The 19,350-nt window shown below is 40.6% G+C and overlaps 1 protein-coding gene across 1 annotated transcript in view; it reads right to left on the bottom strand.

Annotated features, from left to right (window-relative positions):
- Nucleotides 1–14,449, bottom strand: part of LOC120415478 (short-chain dehydrogenase/reductase family 16C member 6) — a 35,855-nt gene extending 21,406 nt beyond the window's left edge. The window contains exon 1 of the mRNA XM_039577041.2: nt 13,871–14,449. Within this exon, the coding sequence (XP_039432975.1) occupies nt 13,871–14,026 (156 nt within the window). The 5' untranslated portion in view covers nt 14,027–14,449. The remainder of the gene's footprint in view (nt 1–13,870) is intronic.
- Between the last annotated feature and the right edge of the window lie 4,901 nt (nt 14,450–19,350).

Below are 19,350 nucleotides of genomic sequence, written 5' to 3'. Positions count from 1 at the left end.
CGACGGATTTTGACCCCGGAACATATCCGCATAGCTTCAGTGAGTATGGTAGACTACTTTGCTGATGTGTTGGGATGTCCTGGGTCATCCAAGGAGTCCCTGGAGTTAAAATCTGAGGGTCTACCACCGTAACAAGCAGGAGGTCGACGGAGTTTGACCCCGGAATATACCCGCATAGCTTCAGTGAGTATGGCAGACTACTTTGCTGATGTGTTGGGATATCCTGGGTCATCCAAGGACTCCCTTGAGTTAAGATCTGTGGGTCTACCACCGTAACAAGCAGGAGGTCGACGGAGTTTGACCCCGGAATATACCCGCATAGCTTCAGTGAGCATTGTAGACTACTTTACTGATGTTCTAGGATGTTCTAGGTCGTCCAAGGACTCCCTGATGTTAAGATCTGTGGGTCTACCACCGTAACAAGCAAGAGGTCGACCGATTTTGACCCCGGAATATACCCGCATAGCTTCAGAGAGTATGGCAGACTACTTTGCTGATGTGTTGGGATGTCCTGGGTCATCCAAGGACTCCCTGGAATTAAGATCTGTGAGTCTAACACCGTAACAAGCAAGAGGTCGACGGAGTTTGACCCCGGAATATACCCGTTTAGCTTCAGTGAGTATGGTAGACTACTTTGCTGATGTGTCGGGCTGACTTGAGTCATCCAAGGACTCCCTGGAGTTAAGATCTGAGGGTCTACCGCCGTAATGAGCCAGAGGTCGACGGGTTTTGACCCCGGGACTCACTCGCATAGCTTCAGTGAGTATGATAGACTAATTTGCTGATGTGTTGAGATGTTCTGGGTCATCCAAGGACTCCCTGGATATATGATAGACCACCAGATCTTAACTCCAGGGAGTCATTGGATGACCCAAGTCAGCCTAACACATCAACAAAGTAGTCTACCATACTCACTGAAGCCATGCGGATATGTCCCGAGGTCAAAAACCGTCAACCTCTTGCTTGTTACGGCGGTAGACCCTCAGATCTTAACATCAGGGAGTCCTTGGACGACCTAGAACATCCTAGAACATCAGTAAAGTAGTCTACAATGCTCACTGAAGCTATGCGGGTATATTCCGGGGTCAAACTCCGTCGACCTCCTGCTTGTTACGGTGGTAGACCCACAGATCTTAACTCCAGGGAGTCCTTGGATGACCCAGGACATCCCAACACATCAGCAAAGTAGTCTGCCATACTCACTGAAGCTATGCGGGTATATTCCGGGGTCAAACTCCGTCGACCTCTTGCTTGTTACGGTGGTAGACCCTCAGATCTTAACTCCAGGGACTCCTTGGATGACCCAGGACATCCCAACACATCAGCAAAGTAGTCTACCATACTCACTGAAGCTATGCGGGTATATTCCGGGGTCAAAATCGGTCGACCTCCTGCTTGTTACGGTGGTAGACCCACAGATCTTAACTCCAGGGAGTCCTTGGATGACCCAGGATATCCCAACGCATCAGCAAAGTAGTCTGCCATACTCTCTGAAGCTATGCGGGTATATTCCGGGGTCAAAATCCGTCGACCTCGTGCTTGTTACGGTGGTAGACCCACAGATCTTAACTCCAGGGAGTCCTTGGATGACCCAGGGCATTCCTACACATCAGCAAAGTAGTCTACCATACTCACTGAAGCTATGCGGATATGTTCCGGGGTCAAAATCCGTCGACCTCTTGCTTGTTACGGCGATATACCCACAGATCTTAACTCCAGGAAGTCCTTGGATGTCCCAGATCATCCCAATAAGTCGTTACAACAATGCACTGTAACCTACCGCACTCACTGAAGCAGTCTGGGTAGGATCCGTTGTCAAAATTCTGAAGTTTTAACTTGTTTCTTCGGTTAGCCTGCTGCACAGAATTCCCGGAAGTTTCGGATGGACTAGAACATCCCAGGTGTTCCAAAACCATGCTAAAATGTTTTAATAACATAACTTAACCAAATACAATTGATACATGATGAAAACTCTCCGACAAATTACGAAATCCCAAAGATTCTTAATTTAAGTCATAATTCTCAATTTAAGTCATGGACATTCTTTTTTTAAACGATTCTCGAATTAAACACCCCCATTTCGTTGTGTAAATCAAGAATATGGTGTATTTTCAATCATCGTGTTAATCGACCACAACCAACCAAACCGCCGTTATTATTATTCAATCCACGAGGTGGTCACTCCAAATATATTGCATTTATTTCATAAGTTAATCCGTATGTGCATCCATATTTACGTGCATACACCATTCCTCTATGAATTTTATTTCAGTGTTTTTCACAGCTGTCATCGCAAACGCGCGCACTGTTTACAAACAACAAAAAAAAATCAATCTGTCTCTATTACATTTTCCGGCCGGGCGATTTGCTGGCGCTCTATTATCATCCGGCAATTTCATGGGCGAGCAGCTTCGTCGTAGTAAATCCGGATTTTCCATTGTTTTATGGTGAATTTAGTGCATGTTCCGGACTCAGTGAGGCACCAGCAATCGAGCTGGTGGTAACCCAGGAGGACAAGTCGGTCGAGCTGCTGGACGTGGACCCTCAGGAGACGGAGGACGACGGGGCGGTGGTGGTGCTGGACTCCAAGCGGAAGGGCAAGCGCACCGTAATCAAGACTTTGACACGGCAGGCGTACTTTTTGCCCTTGTTTGGCCTGGTTGATCCAGAGAAACTCAAGCCGGGCGATTTGGTGGGCGTAAACAAGGACTCGTACCTCATCCTGGAGACAATTCCGGCCGACCGAGCAGTATTCGGATATTGGCGGGTTGGACAGGCAAATCCAGAAATTAATTGAGGCCGTCGTGCTGCCGACGACGCACAAGGACAAGTTCAAGAACCTGAGAATTCATCCACCGAAGTCGACCTACCTGAAGCTGGCCGGCCAGTAGCTGGTGCAGATATTCATCGGAGACGGTGCCAAGCTCGTCTGGGACGTGTCCGCACTGGCCAAGGAAAAGTCGCCGGTGGTTTAATTTCTTTTTATTTGTGAAATCAGCTTTTTTTTGTATTGTTAGATATGATGAAAAAAAAAACGATATTGACCGCCCCTCCTCTCCCTTCTCCCCCCATGCGACAACTCGTTGGGTTGCGAACAGGTTCGCGTACTTTTTCAACTTGCTATTCGGCCCCACGATGAACGTAAAGATCCGTTCCTGCTTCAACCACTTTGTTATCTCTCGATCCCAGTTGTCCACCAAACTGCTCGGAGTCACGATCAGAACCCGCTTCACAATCGGCTGCCCGTAAGGTCCCTGATTCTTCAAGGTGTAGATCAACGCCAACGTCTGCAACGTCTTCCCCAGTCCCATCTCGTCGGCCAAAATCGCTCCAAACTGTTCCGAGTCTTCGCGTTTCATTCCCAAAACGCATTCGTACAGAAAGCTCACCCCTTCCCGCTGGTGAGGCCGCAAATGCTCAGCCACGCAGTACGGAATGCAACCCTTTGTTATAATTCCACTGATCGAACGAAGGCTCCCGCATCATCAACGGAACAAAGTCCTCCGCAATCGCTTCCTCCCCACCGTTCCAACCTGCTCGACACCACAATCGGACTCCCGGCGCACATCGACTCCGCCGGCGGCCTAAACCCTCCTCTCGCCTCGAATCGAACCCTCTTCACCGGCACATCATTCTCCTTGGCCACCTCCCCATCAATCCGCTCCACCAGTTCAACCTCCTTGCTCAACCCAATCTTCGTAGGGCACCGGAAATCCTGAAGGTGAAAAAATATACCTCAAGCTGGATTGGAGCGGTGACAGTTTGTAAATGAAGGAAACAAACAAGTGACAGTTCTGAACTGTCACTGTCCACACTGAACAAAATTTTGTTCCGAATATCGTGCAGATAAATATTATTTACGCTTGTATTTACGATATTTACGAAATATTTACGGAAGTAAATCTAATGCGCTACGGATCAACCATGTGCCCAACCCCGTGATTCAATCTCAGCAAGCTGCTGACCAGCTTGACCTAACCAAGATGGGACAGGTGGGAGTACACGGAAAAGAATCATTTTGCAAAAATGTCAACAAACGTTCACGAAATTGTGAAACACGCCGAAACTGTTTTTTTTCATGATTCCCAATTTCGTGATGGTTTGTTCACGTTATCAAGAACTGATTTTTTCCGTGTAGTTGGCGGTTTCAACCATAATTTCGATGGTTGTTAAAAAAAGCCTTTACGAGAAATGGCTGAAAAAGATTATTTCACAAAATGGCTGATTAGTGGTTGTGGTGCTCGGCTGGTTGAGTAGTTTCCGATTTTTTTGTTCGTTACCAACAACAGCTTTATAAGCCGCAACATGATGTTTATACATGTTTTACCGGCGATCGAAGCTTGTTAACTGTAAGTGATCGTGTACCGGCAAAATGGACAAAGCTTGTCAGTACTTTCGGGGCTAAAAAGTGAATTCTCTACAACGTTGAGTACAATTAAACATTCTTTTTTGAGTGTATGTTTGCGACGAGATCAAGTTATGCCAAGTGGGTCATATTAATTAAGGTAGCCGAAAGAAAACATCGACCGAACTTCATAACAGAAGAAAACAAGGCTGTATAATGCGTTTGTACAGTTCGTTGAACCCGTTGTTGAAAAGCTCCAAATAGGCTCCGCAAACAAAATGAAATTGACACAGCGAAACGAGACTTGTCACTTTTTCAATAGTGTTCAGCATCACTGGTTTAAGATTTGGACAAAAAAAAATCCATTCGACAAGGCTCAGCTAGAAAGTTGAACCAATTTATACCCCGTTGCGCAACGCATCGTGAACATTCGAGGGTTGCAAAGCGCATAACTGGATGTACAGTCATCCTTCATATTCGTAACAGTTTACAGATCGGCCAATGTTCAACAAATCATATAAAATCGATAATTGAACATAATGATTTGCGTTTACCTTCATGTTAAAGCTTTTCTTGCGATCTTTCGATTGATGTATAGACCGGCTGTACATTTTTACGTTTTATATCAAGTTTTCAAAGAAAAACATTGAACTTGAAATCCACAAATTCGGAACACTTTTTTTCTTACGGATGTAAACAAACTTTGGTTCTCTCCAGGAGTACATATTGTTTACAAAATAATGATTTTGCACTCTGAAACCAGTAAAACTCATGCTTAGTAATGTTTTATGACTGGTCTGATAACTTTTTTTGTGAAAACATCAGTTAAATTCAGGTGTTCCACAATTGTGGGAGTCACAATAACAACCCACAATCATGGAAGAGGCAATTTGGAGGCAGTGTTTTGATGCTCTGGATAAAATAGTCTTGAAATGCAGTTTTTGTCTAAAAAGTATTACTTTTACTAGTGAAATAGCAAGAGAATGTCCAAATAAAGGTCCTAAAAATAGCAGGGTCGGCAGAAAAGTTGCATTTTGCATTCTATTGACAAATTACCACAAAAATGTTCCGAATTTGTGGGTGTTCCGAATATGTGGGATGGCTGTATATACCCTGACAGAGAGAGAGGGCGATGGTGACAAATGTCCGCCGGCAAGAAATTAAGTCGGTCACAGCGCAGAAAAATTAGCACCGTTTCGCTAATTGAGAAATCAACGGCCACAAAAGTGCATCACATTACATTCGCTCCACACAAGTGAGAGGTTGAATGATCTGCTCGAGGGTGATTTTTTTTTTATAAGATGGAAACCAAATCATCGGTGATGACTAGATTTATAGTTAAAGTTTTCCAAATTCACAATTTGCGCAATTATTTTTTTTTTACTGGAAAATCGTTATTATGCAACGAAGGTTTTGCATGAATGCCTTCTGTAAAAGACAATGTCTTGGCTCACAAGCTAGTTGATGGTCGGAAAGTTAAAACTAGTTTCCGGTTTTCTTAGTGCATTCAAACTTGCGTAATTTTACAAAAGATTGCGTTAGCTATATCTTGATATCAATTGTTCATTATGAGATTTAACTGGAGGTTTTCAAAATTTATAAATGAACGGAATTTCTTATAACATTAATGTTTTTTTTTCTAGTTTTATAGATTAAACACTAATAATCTCTCTTCACAAATTTTGTAGCTAGAAAGATTTCGTTCGAACTGACTTGGAATTTCATATGAGCATGAGCATGGTTGACTGCCAATGAGCTGCTACTCCGTTATTGACGGATCAGCTGAAGTTACACAATGAACCAACAGATGAATAGTGGGAGCTAATCATCCTCACTGTATAACCCCTGATGATCTCTGCATTAAGTCAATACCGGCGCCCCCCAAGGAGATGCAGTTCAACAAAGGTAGGAATGTTAGTCCAATAGTTGAAGTTGCAGACTCATCAGATACAGAGTTTGTCGCGAACTGACTTGGAATTTCATATGTCCCAATAAAAAAAGGGGTTTGGTAGACAATCTCGGAGGTTGTAGTTTAACAAATTGACTTAACAGACTTAGCCAACTTTTTATTTAGAACCCTTTAATATTGTTCAAACAAAATCAAATTATTCAAAATTACTTAAGTCCATACAAGCCAATTTGCATTTTTGGTTCGTACAACTTTTCATACAAATTTGAACACTGTTGTACTTACAAAAGATTTCTGAAAATATGTGTAAATCTGTGTCTGGAGAACTATTCAGCAAAGTTAAAGAAGGTACTACTTGCAACATGCTTACGTTTTTTGCATTTTTAAAATGATTTCAGCAACAATCTAGAATGGTAATCCCCGAGTGTACCAAATTTTAAATGATAAACTCACGTGACACAAGTATGCTTTAAAAGGGATGAGCGTTGTTTTATAACGTAACGCAAATAAATGTAATTTTGGATCCCTATCCCCCCTCGTAACAAAATATCCATGGGTAATTCTCTACCAACTCACACGAAATCGGGAAAAGTTGCCCCGACCCCTCTTCGATTTGCGTGAAACTTTGTCCTAAGGGGTAACTTTTGTCCCTGATCACGAATCCGAGGTCTGTTTTTTGATATCTCGTGACGGAGGGGCGGTACGACCCCTTCCATTTTTGAACATGCGAAAAAAGAGGTGTTTTTCAATAATTTGCAGCCTGAAACGGTGATGAGATAGAAATTTGGTGTCAAAGGGACTTTTATGTAAAATTAGACGCCCGATTTGATGGCTTACTCAGAATTCCGAAAAAACGTATTTTTCATCGAAAAAAACACTAAAAAAGTTTTAAAAGTTCTCCCATTTTCCGTTACTTGACTGTAAAAAATTTTGGAACATGTAATTTTATGGGAAATTTAATGTACTTTTAGAATCTACATTGACCCAGAAGGGTCATTTTTTCATTTAGAACAAAATTTTTCATTTTAAAATTTCGTGTTTTTTCTAACTTTGCCGGGTTATTTTTTAGAGTATTACAATGTTCTACAAAGTTGTAGAGCAGACAATTACAAAAATTTTGATATATTGACATAAGGAGTTTGCTTATAAACTGGGTGCTGAAAAGACAGAATGCGTAACGTGATTTTCGAAAGCTCCCCACTGCTCCCCACTAATACAACTGCACTACAGCTGTAAACATAAACAAAGTAGAAGGCTATGTTCAAGCTCAAGCGTGACATATTTTTTGCTGCTGAAGTGAATTATTATAAAACATTTTGGATCTGTTGATGTTGATGTTTTCGATGAAAAATTAAGTGCTTCGCACTTTTTTCTTCGTAGACTAAACGATGGCGGCCAAAAGAGGCCTTTTTTTGTTTTCCACGTGATGAAAAATTGTGTCAAAAGTGGGTGGAATTTCGTGAATCAGAAGAGCAACCGAATGGAAGTTCCGAGATTATGTATCTTTGATGTGCGGTGATAAAATCGGAGTAAGATTATCCAATATTATTTGGAAAGTACTATTCATAGTTATTGATAATTTGTCGCTAACATTTAAAAGAGCGTCATAAAATAGGTTTTGCGTGAGACATAGCGATTATAAAATTTTAGCGACGAATTATGCCCTCTTATTAAGATGTTTTGACTTCGAATACCTCAATAGCCATCGATTTTTTTTATTCCTGACTAAATAAATTATAGATCGATCACAATACTTGCCACTTCTTGGTATAATTATGCGAACAGTAAATTGGTTCCGCTTTGACAGTTCTAAATTGAGGCCGCTTTGCGGACAACTATTCTGCACCCAGCTTATAAACATCACGAGTTATCGCGATTTTACGAAAAAAAAGTTTTGAAAAAGTTGGTCGTCGTTGATTATGGCCGTTCATGGTCACCCGCGACAGATACGGACGACGAAACAAAGAGAAACGCAAAAAGTAACTTTTTCAAAACTTTTTTTCGTAAAATCGCGATAACTCGTGATGTTTATAAGCAAACTCCTTATGTCTATATATCAAAATTTTTGTAATTGTCTGCTCTATAACTTTGTAGAACTTTGTTACACTCTAAAAAATAACCCTGCAAAGTTAGAAAAAATACGAAATTTTAAAATGAAAATTTTTGTTCTAAATGAAAAAATGACCCTTCTGGGTCAATGTAGATTCGAAAAGTACATTAAATTTCCCATAAAATGACATGTTCCAAAATTTTTTACAGTCGAGTAACGAAAAATGGGAGAATTTTTAAAACTTTTTTAGTGTTTTTTCGATGAAAAATACGTTTTTTCGGAATTCTGAGTACGCCATCAAATCGGGCGTCTAATTTTACATAAAAGTCCCCTAGACACCAAGTTTCTATCTCATCACCGTTTCAGGCTGCAAATTATTGAAAAACACCTCTTTTTTCCCATGTTCAAAAATGAAAGGGGTCGTACCGCCCCTCCGTTACGAGATATCAAAAAACGGACCTCGGATTCGTGATCAGGGACAAAAGTTACCCCTTAGGACAAAGTTTCACGCAAATCGAAGATGGGTCGGGGCAACTGCTGTGTGAGTTGGCGGAGAATTACCCCCATACAAATTTCAACAACAAACATATTAACAACTCCCTAAAATTGAAGATGCCCAGTGTTCTTTGTGGAATTTTGTAAGTTGGAAACTATTTGCAACAAAATTATGTTTTTATCATGACGATTTGATAAAACCTAACAGAATCGATCCTTTGTTCTTTTAATTCAAAAATAAAATGTATCAATAGAGAGACAATAAAAAAATCGTCATTAGGGATACCCCCTGGCTCGATTCTTAAGGTTAAAAATAAGTAACTTTGCAAATTATGAGTCAAATCGGTTGAGGGTCGCTACAGACCTTCAAGTTGGTGAAAAAACATCGCTCTATACAAAAACGCCTTCTTTAAATCGCTAATAACTCGCCAGGGTTAACTCAGATCGTTTTGCCGCCTTCGGCAAAGTTGTTTATCTTAAAATTAAATATAAGAATCCACACTTGACAATCCAACACATTTAACGCCACTTTTTGGTGAAATTTTGAAATTTTTGCTTTTCCCCTAATTTTTTTCGATTTTGCTCATACAATTTTCAACGATCAATTGCGACCCTTAAACCAGAGGGTATTTATTAAGATTTAAAAAAAATAAAATCTTGTCACCCTTATGATCAAGTAAAATTGTACCCTATGATAGCATTAATGTCCCATTGCATATTTGTTATGCCTGGACGTGGGAAGATACAAAAGAAAAAAAATTATGCAGATATTCATCAGGAAATTATGATAGATTTTGTGTCAGACAAAAAATATTCAACCAACCAAATTTTCAACCTTCAAAAAATTCAAAATTTTTCTGTGTAAGTAAGCGTTTGTGGTAAATTTTAGTTAGAAAAAACTCTGAACGCGTTTTCTGAATTGCTTTAAAAATCGTATTGGACATATATTCATTGGCAAAGTACTGCGCAAAGTTCGCGTAAACGTCTCATATGAATCTGCATTACTTTTCATCTTTAATTTTTCATGGAAAACCAAAATAAAAAAAAATGAAAAAATTGGGTTGATCTCGTAAAATTTTTGAACTTATCTTGAGCAAAATCATTCGTTTTTATCAAAACTATCAAATTACTGCCTGTTATTTAAATTTTTGACAAAGAACTTTGTCCTAAGGTTTCTATACGTGGTGTCAATCCAAAATTTTCGCGAAGCGAAAACGTTACGTGACGAATTCCCCTCTCGGCAAATTTCCCCTCTTTTTGGTGCATGCTGGTTGGATGAGCGAACGTTTCCCAATCAGTCAATCGAGAGACGTGAGATTGATGTATCTAAAATCACCCCCACTCCACCTCATAATTTTCGGATCGTCGACGAGCCAACAAAACTCGGCTCGGTCGGTCCCGAAAATTCATTCTATTGCTGGACGTCGACGAGAACACATCAGAAGCAGATGGCCTGGTGGCCCGGTAGCAGACGGCCTGGAGGTCCGGGAGCAGATGGCTTGGAGGCAAGGACCAGCTAAGACATGCCAGTCGCGGGAGTCGATCATTGGAACTGGCCACCACCTGGACTGGAGTGGCCGGAGGCCCCGCGGATGTCCAATGGGGGGACATTTGCCAAACCGTAAGAATTGGGGCAATATGGGTATCAAACTTTATGGTTTTTGATACTGGACATGAAATTTGACATTTCGTTAATAGTGGCCACAATCTGGAGTGGCCGGAAGCCCCGCGGATGTTCCGATGGGGGGACATTTGCCGGACCGTAAGAATTGGGGCAATATGGGTATCAAACTTTATGGTTATTGATACTGGACATGAAATTTGACATTTCGGCAGTAGTGGTCACAATCCGGAGTGGCCGGAGGCCCCGCGGATGTTCCGATGGGGGGACATTTGCCGGACCGTAAGAGTTGGGGCAATATGGGTATCAAACTTGATAGTTTTTGATACTGGACATGAAATTTGACATTTCGGCAATAGTTGCCACAATCTGGAGGGGCCGGAGGCCCCGCGGATGTTCCGATGGGGGACATTTGCCGGACCGTAAGAATTGGGGCAATATGGGTATCAAACTTTATGGTTATTGATACTGGACATGAAATTTGACATTTCGTTAATAGTGGCCACAATCTGGAGTGGCCGGAAGCCCCGCGGATGTTCCGATAGGGGGACATTTGCTGGACCGTAAGAATTGGGGCAATATGGGTATCAAACTTTATGGTTATTGATACTGGACATGAAATTTGACATTTCGTTAATAGTGGCCACAATCTGGAGTGGCCGGAAGCCCCGCGGATGTTCCGATGGGGGGACATTTGCCAAACCGTAAGAATTGGGGCAATATGGGTATCAAACTTTATGGTTATTGATACTGGACATGAAATTTGACATTTCGGCAGTAGTGGTCACAATCCGGAGTGGCCGGAGGCCCCGCGGATGTTCCGATGGGGGGACATTTGTCGGACCGTAAGAGTTGGGGCAATATGGGTATCAAACTTGATGGTTTTTGATACTGGACATGAAATTTGACATTTCGGCAATAGTTGCCACAATCTGGAGGGGCCGGAGGCCCCGCGGATTTTCCGATGGGGGACATTTGCCGGACCGTAAGAATTGGGGCAATATGGGTATCAAACCTTATGGTTTTTGATACTGGACATGAAATTTGACATTTCGGCAATAGTGGCCACAATCTGGAGTGGCCGGAGGCCCCGCGGATGTTCCGATGGGGGGACATTTGCCGGACCGTAAGAGTTGGGGCAATATGGGTATCAAACTTGATAGTTTTTGATACTGGACATGAAATTTGACATTTCGGCAATAGTTGCCACAATCTGGAGGGGCCGGAGGCCCCGCGGATGTTCCGATGGGGGACATTTGCCGGACCGTAAGAATTGGGGCAATATGGGTATCAAACTTTATGGTTTTTGATACTGGACATGAAATTTGACATTTCGTTAATAGTGGCCACAATCTGGAGTGGCCGGAAGCCCCGCGGATGTTCCGATAGGGGGACATTTGCTGGACCGTAAGAATTGGGGCAATATGGGTATCAAACTTTATGGTTATTGATACTGGACATGAAATTTGACATTTCGGCAGTAGTGGTCACAATCCGGAGTGGCCGGAGGTCCCGCGGATGTTCCGATGGGGGGACATTTGTCGGACCGTAAGAGTTGGGGCAATATGGGTATCAAACTTGATGGTTTTTGATACTGGACATGAAATTTGACATTTCGGCAATAGTTGCCACAATCTGGAGGGGCCGGAGGCCCCGCGGATGTTCCGATGGGGGACATTTGCCGGACCGTAAGAATTGGGGCAATATGGGTATCAAACTTTATGGTTTTTGATACTGGACATGAAATTTGACATTTCGTTAATAGTGGCCACAATCTGGAGTGGCCGGAAGCCCCGCGGATGTTCCGATAGGGGGACATTTGCTGGACCGTAAGAATTGGGGCAATATGGGTATCAAACTTTATGGTTATTGATACTGGACATGAAATTTGACATTTCGGCAGTAGTGATCACAATCCGGAGTGGCCGGAGGCCCCGCGGATGTTCCGATGGGGGGACATTTGTCGGACCGTAAGAGTTGGGGCAATATGGGTATCAAACTTTATGGTTTTTGATACTGGACATAAAAAGTTGCATTTGGCCATTATCTGAAGTTAAGCAGTTAAAATAAATTGCTTATTAGGCAGGAAGTAATAAATAGATTACTGCGATGCACTTTTTTTGTGCCGCTGCGAAATTTCCTTTACTGCCGCCGATTGTTTGCAACAGCCTTGCAAAAACATTCCCGCATCTTGGTAACTTTCGAGTGGTAAAGGAAAGTCAATTGATTTCACCTCGATTTCTATTTTAGCTCCACTTGCAATTTCCGTCCCGTTAGTTCGATCGGACGTTAATTATAAGGGAATCATGGGGAAATTTAGAGCGGATATTCTAATCGATAATTTCAACAATCATCTTGCAAAGTTCTTTGTCATACTGGTCATGTGTAACATAACCACCTGCACCTTTTTTTACATAGGACTTGTACGATATTCTAAAAATGTTTACAAAAGCTGAAATGTTTTGTAATCAAATCATTTGAAAATGATTCAAACTGCAGTACCGTAAACTGGGGTCAATCGGGACACATGGAGCGAATTGGGACAGCAGTTGTAACCATGTTGGAGCACAATATTGTGATTTTTCTGGTTGGTTTCGGTTAGAACAGACTCAGACCAACAAAACGTGTACATCCATTTCCAAATTTAAAAGCTTAAAGTGCTCTAAAAAACTGCTGTCCCTATTCAGACTGTAGTCTCGATTCGCCCCAGATTACGGTAAGTCATTTTCAACTATAACTATGCAAAGATACATAACATTTTGTTTTTCAATGCAAATTCCGGTCGCTATCTTTTCGAAAACACCTTTTTATACATAACCACTGAGAAAAATGAGTGACAGCTTAGGTCACATACACACAAAAAGACATTTGTGCAGATTGTGATTCTGAGTTGATAGGTCTACATGAAGATAAGTCTATCAGAACTAATTTGGTAAAGTTCATTTTAAAACCAGGAATACGGCCTTCCCTCAAAAATAACGTGTACACTGTACCCAAAACAACAAATTTAGCGGCCTTCGAAGTGTTTCACTCAATCGTAAATCAATTAGTTTACACAGTTTATTGGACACATCCACTTCACCTGAAATGGTAAATGTTACATTTTGATCGGCAACTAACGCTACACTTTCAAAAGTAAATACCATTGAATCATGAGGGACTGTTCAACACTGTGCAGACAGGTTGATTTGAATAGTTTGTACTCATCAGTAGCACCTGTTGTAGGCACCATTTCCGTTCCGTTGCACGTTTGCACGTGGAAAATGCATCAAAACAAACACAAATTGAAACGTTCAATGCTCGAGCAATTCGCTCCATTTGTTCAGGTTTCGCGAGAGTGAAAGAAACGAGTATCTCGATTGTGTTGTTGGTTGGTTGGAGTGACTTTTTACATTTTGTTGAAACAGTTGATGTGTTGTTGAACACAATGTCGCGGATGTTCCCACTTACCTTCTTCTTGCGGTACCGATAGGGAATACAGCTAAGCAGACAGGCCTCCAGCACGTAGTAGATCGATTTGAAGAAGAAGATTACAAAGTCCACGATCAGGGTCAGGAAGTGATCGAGCGGATTCTCGTACAGCATGTCGGACATTTGCAGCACCATTTTGCCGAACTGGTTCGAAACTTTCAGAATTGATCAAAATTCAATATTTCACTTTCGTTTAATTACTGCCAAATTTGCATATTCCAAGCACAAAACTCCGATCACTTTCTTCGTTGTCACCCCAAAATGCAGAGAGCTCGCAGAGCTGAACCCAAAGTTCGGAGATTCGACGAACTTTCTCTATAGCAAAAGCCCACTTCTTCAAACTCCAACAACAATCACCACTCTTTTCACCTCACGATGGATCGATAAACTCGGCGTTGAGAAAGAAAGAAAGAAGGAAAAGAAAGGAAGCAAGAAATCGTGTAGATTTGGAACGCGGAACAGTTATGGCCGAAGCCGAAGAAGCACTTTCTTTCTCGGTAAGACCGGCAAGGTTCGTCGTCCGATCGCTGCAAGACTTGGCAGCGCACTGATCACGGGTCGCGTCTAGCGGTGGGGCCTAGGCCCGGGACCGTGTTTCTGCTAGCTTCACTGGATCGTCGGTACCGTGGAGGGTGGTAAGCTTATTTTACTCAACGTGTTAGCTCTGTTATCATCTGAGCAATTTAGTCATGAACATGTTGCTTTGAAGATTATTTTTTATAGATATTTTTTATATAGTAGCGATGAAATTTGATTTTTTCGAGTATTTTATTTACCTTTTTATCGCTCAAAGTTGAATTTTAAAAATCCGTAATTTTCTAATTTTCGTTTTTTTTGACAAATTTTAGTAGACTAAAAATGCATCTTTTGAGCTACCGTTTGATGTTACAAATTCTGGTTCCGGAGATATAAATTTTAAAAAATAAAACGTTAAGAAACAAGAAGAAATGTCCAACAGTACTTCATTAAATAATTTTAGTGGCAAAATCAAAATAACACTTAACACATTTTTCGATAAAGTGCACCAGTTTCAAGTTATAGGCCTTTCCAGGTATTTTCGAAAAATGACCAAAAATTTTTTGCTGAGATCTTACGCCTTTAAGGTTTACATTTTGTGTGAAAAATAAGTTTTCTCAATGTCACCTAACAAATCCTCACTATTTAACTCTTGATATATTGGAAACCATTGGTTCAATTTTCAATGATTAAAAATTTAAGCGTTTGGAAGGGTTTTCTGTTCTTTTCTATAAAATAATTTTGAATGAAGAATAACCCTTTTAAAGGGATAAACACATTAAAAAAAAACAGCGATTATTAAATATCTATATTTTTTTTAAAGAATAGAAATAAACAAGATGTCGATCCCAACACAAAAACAGAAAAGAACACAAGTTAATTTTGTTGACACGAAAACCATTTAAAATACTTATCAAAGTTTAATTTTGGAAAGTGTTTCTAACACCTTTTTCTACCAACCCTTGTTTGAATGTTGAGAAAAAAAACAGAGGCTAAACTTAAATTTGATATTCTGCAAATTTCTTAAACTTTCATATTGTGATACTTTTTGCTTCCAGCTTTTGAAAATTAGGCTTGAAAGAAATATGTAATTTACAATAATGGTTTGCAGTCAGAATAATTCTCATTAACTTTATAGCTGCTCACGCAATAAGAATGGAAATCCTAACAAAATTATAAAAGCAAAATAATTGATTTGCATGAAATAATGGAAAATCTCACAAAAATAAATAATGAATTGGATTATAACTCTTCACATAAATCTCATTTTTGAACATTTGAAAAATGTGTTTTTAATTATTTGCAGCCTGAAATGGTGATGGTTTACAATTAAGGTAACAAAGAGACCTTCATGTAAAAAAAAACGCCCAATTTGATGTCATACGCAGAATTCCGAACGAATTTTTCATCGAAAATAATACAAAAATAGTTTCAAAAACTGTGCCATTTTTCATTACTCAACTGTAATACCTGTAATTTTGTATTAGCATATGGGAAATTTATTGTACGTTCCGAATCTGCAATAACACGTAGGGTGTTTTTTTTTTCATTTAAAACAAAATTGTTCATTTCAAAATGTTGTGTTTTTTCTAACTTACCAGGGCTATTTTTTAGAGTCTAACAATGCTTTACAATGTTGTAGGGCAGGCAATAAAAAATAGTGATGTAAAAACAACGTAACCACCACGAGTTATCACGATTTTACGAAGATAAGCTTGAAAAAATGTGTTGGATGATTTTTGACTGAAGCCTAACTGTTATCATGCATTTGGGGTAAATTTTGTTCCAAAGTTTTGAAGGTAGGTAAGTCAAAACACGTTTTTTTAACTTTGCTCATGTTGAAATGGGTCCATTCAAAATAATACGATCAAAATAATTTTCATTTCATTTCATTTATTTTGTTTTTTAAGCATTAGGCAGCAGGCTTGGCCGCAGATTACGCTGTCCGCTTTGTAAGCGGATGATCATGGGTTCGATTCTCATCTGATCCAACCTTCGTCGGTTCCGGCCTTGGTTATTGTGAGGCCGTTAAGTAATTCCAGGTGTGGGAGTCGTCTCCATGCTTTAAAAAGACAAACAACACACCAAACCAAGTCTGCTCAGGTGGAATCGTTGGCGGCGGTCGGACTCGCAATCCATAGGTCATCAGTTCGAACCCTGGGGTGGAAGGTTCCTTGGAGTAAATTATTAAATTAACACCAAAACCAAAGAGAAGTGTAATATTCTTTGTCTGAACACATAAAGGAGGAATTTCCAAACTCCAAACTCTCAAGCTTAGGAATTTAGATGGAAAAGATTCTAGTTTAAAAAATAACAGCTCCTAGTTTTTCAATAATTTTACAAAAGGTGCAAGACGAATATTTAAAACGCAAAATTAATTTAATAACTTTTGACGAATTTCAAAGTAGTGCAACCGAACGGTAAACAAAGAAATGCGCGCCGTCGATGAAACCCACCCGAGAGGGTGTGAGTTTATTTGCACGTGGCACAGAAAAGGTGCTCACAAGAGGTTAAGTATGACAAAGTAGCTCTCTTGAGGCGACCATGCTTCGGCTATTTTTATACCAAATTTAGAGTTCACTTCTTGGTTCACTTGTTTTGTTTTGGATGTGCTGGTGCTATTTTTGATTTCGAATGCTTTATGAAATTGTTTTTGCACTTTTCTATAACTCATTAATAATTATTTTTTCGTTCGTCTGCTAAATAAACTCGATGTATAAGATTAATTAAGTCAGTGCAGCAACGATTATTTTTTATCGATAAATCCATCCAATTTCGAAAGTTACCAATTCGGCACTGCAGTTTCAAAAAACCTAGCATGACGTAATGAAAAATTGCATCTTAACGACAGCTCAACTTCCAGTCGAAAAAGTAAAATGGTCCACCTTTTACGAGACTCAGCTCGGGCAAGGCCACCATCCCAAAAACCGGTCCCGCAGCAGCAGCAGTCATCCGATGAGTGCACTGTACACTACCAGCAAGTAATGACACTTGAGCCATTGAATCATGCTCAGGCTCGTTTGGGTGTAGTTGGATAAATTTACTTTCGCTCGGAGACCTTTTTTTCTCTCTCCCTTGTGTGGTTTTAGTCATTTCTTGTTTTCACTAAAGATATGACCTTTTTTGGGGGATTTTTTACACCTGGCCGATTCCACACACAATTGAAGTGTTTTTGGGGTGAATTTGACGGCACGTCTTCTTGGCCATGTCACCCACGGTTGATCTTTGCGAAACGATTGCCAATGCAAAGCACGTGGCTTCAAGTTTTGCTTTAAAAAATAGTCGTAAACCTAACTTTGCAGAGTTTATGGCTGTTGAAAGCAGCACATTTATGATGAACTGCTAATTCGTCTTGCCGGAGATGAAGCACGTACTGAATATTCGGCAAAGATGTTAGACATTTTTTAGTTTTGTCAAAAGAGGTTTAGTTACTGCAACCAGGGTTGATTAATAGACACACATGAATTTTCTTGGTGTACTTCGATTTGGTTCTGCACGCGAAATATTGACGAGCAGTGCTCGTGCTTATATTAAGCACGCGGTGCTTATGATTTTCCGTGCCTATGACTAAAAATACTTTTTTGAACACAGCCAAATATTTTTCTAATCCACGGAATTGATAGGCTATGGTTCCAGTTCAACACGGATCATTCCAGATTTTTTTAAATAAAATGATAACTTTCAACCAACCAATCTCATGAATTTCAGATGGAGATATTAAAAATAGGTAATCTCTATGATGGACGTGAACGGGGTAACATTGGCAACCGTCTCGCATTGTTAGGTAACGTGAGTACCCGCTCTGTCCCGGAATGGTTGGATTGGTTCTATTAATGATTGGACCACAATCCGTCGTCTAGCGACACTCCGCGCCAGGCGTTACCTTCAAAGGATGGCCCCTCGATACGCCCGGAACAGTGGTACTGAGGCTCGAAAACAGCCAAGGAGAGGAACTCATGCGCAGCGCCTGTGGTCGTTCCTAGTCCCGAAATCGGCATGATGCCAAGGAAGCGGAGCCGATCACAAAGGTCAGCGAAGGGCGCTGCACCCGGCAGTTGAATACCGGATTATCGCTGCCGACAACAAGCCACTGCAACCAGTAAACCACATCCCCCGTCTAAACTGCAATTCCGGGCGGATTTTATTTTCACAACATCTTGTTCTTGAATAACTGGAGTTGCCTATTGTTTCATACAGTATCTAAAATTGAAAAAAGGCTTTTTTTCATATGATCCCATGAAAGAAAACAATATTTTAACAAACCTCTTGAAATAATTTGGAAAAAAATCCGTTTCAAATAAGCACACGTGCAGTTGTGTGCTTGTCTTGTGACGTGCTTACCAGAAAAGTAAGCACATGAAAATAAACAAATGACGTGCATCACCATAGGCACTGCAAAATTTGCGTGCTAGGTGACAACTTGATACCCACCTCCTTTGATTTCAGCACGACACCGTGCATATCAATCCACCCTGAGCAACATGTATTTCAAACAAATACATTAATTGATAAAACAAATCATAAAATATCTCGTCATAAACAATTTAATTGACGCGTGATGTGTCCAACGCGCGTGTGATTTATTGCCCTACCATCAGCAATCCTGAAAATAAATTCAAGTTTCATTTTCACCATCGGTTTCATTCAAAAAAAGAAGAAGTTAAAAACCATCCATGAACCGGTTCGTCGGGGGTTGCACCAGCGTTGATTAGCTTAAAGCGGATGATGGGCCTCATTTTCGTTGATCCGTGATTAGTCAGATTTAAGATGGATTAATAAAATCAAAAATTAAGGACACTGACGAAAGCCATCCGATCAGATGCGACCAGGTGCGCCTCGAAATGGTTGCAAATTTACAAACGCTGAACTTTCGTGGGCCGATTTCCTACCAATTTGTCTAGTTTACAAGCGTATACGCAATAAACGGATTGTAAAATATGCAA

The sequence above is a fragment of the Culex pipiens genome, chromosome 2 (assembly GCF_016801865.2).
Source record: "Culex pipiens pallens isolate TS chromosome 2, TS_CPP_V2, whole genome shotgun sequence".
Classification (NCBI taxonomy): Eukaryota; Metazoa; Arthropoda; class Insecta; order Diptera; family Culicidae; genus Culex; species Culex pipiens.
Note: the sequence above shows the minus strand (reverse complement) of the source record. Positions and strands in the feature narration are given on the sequence as shown.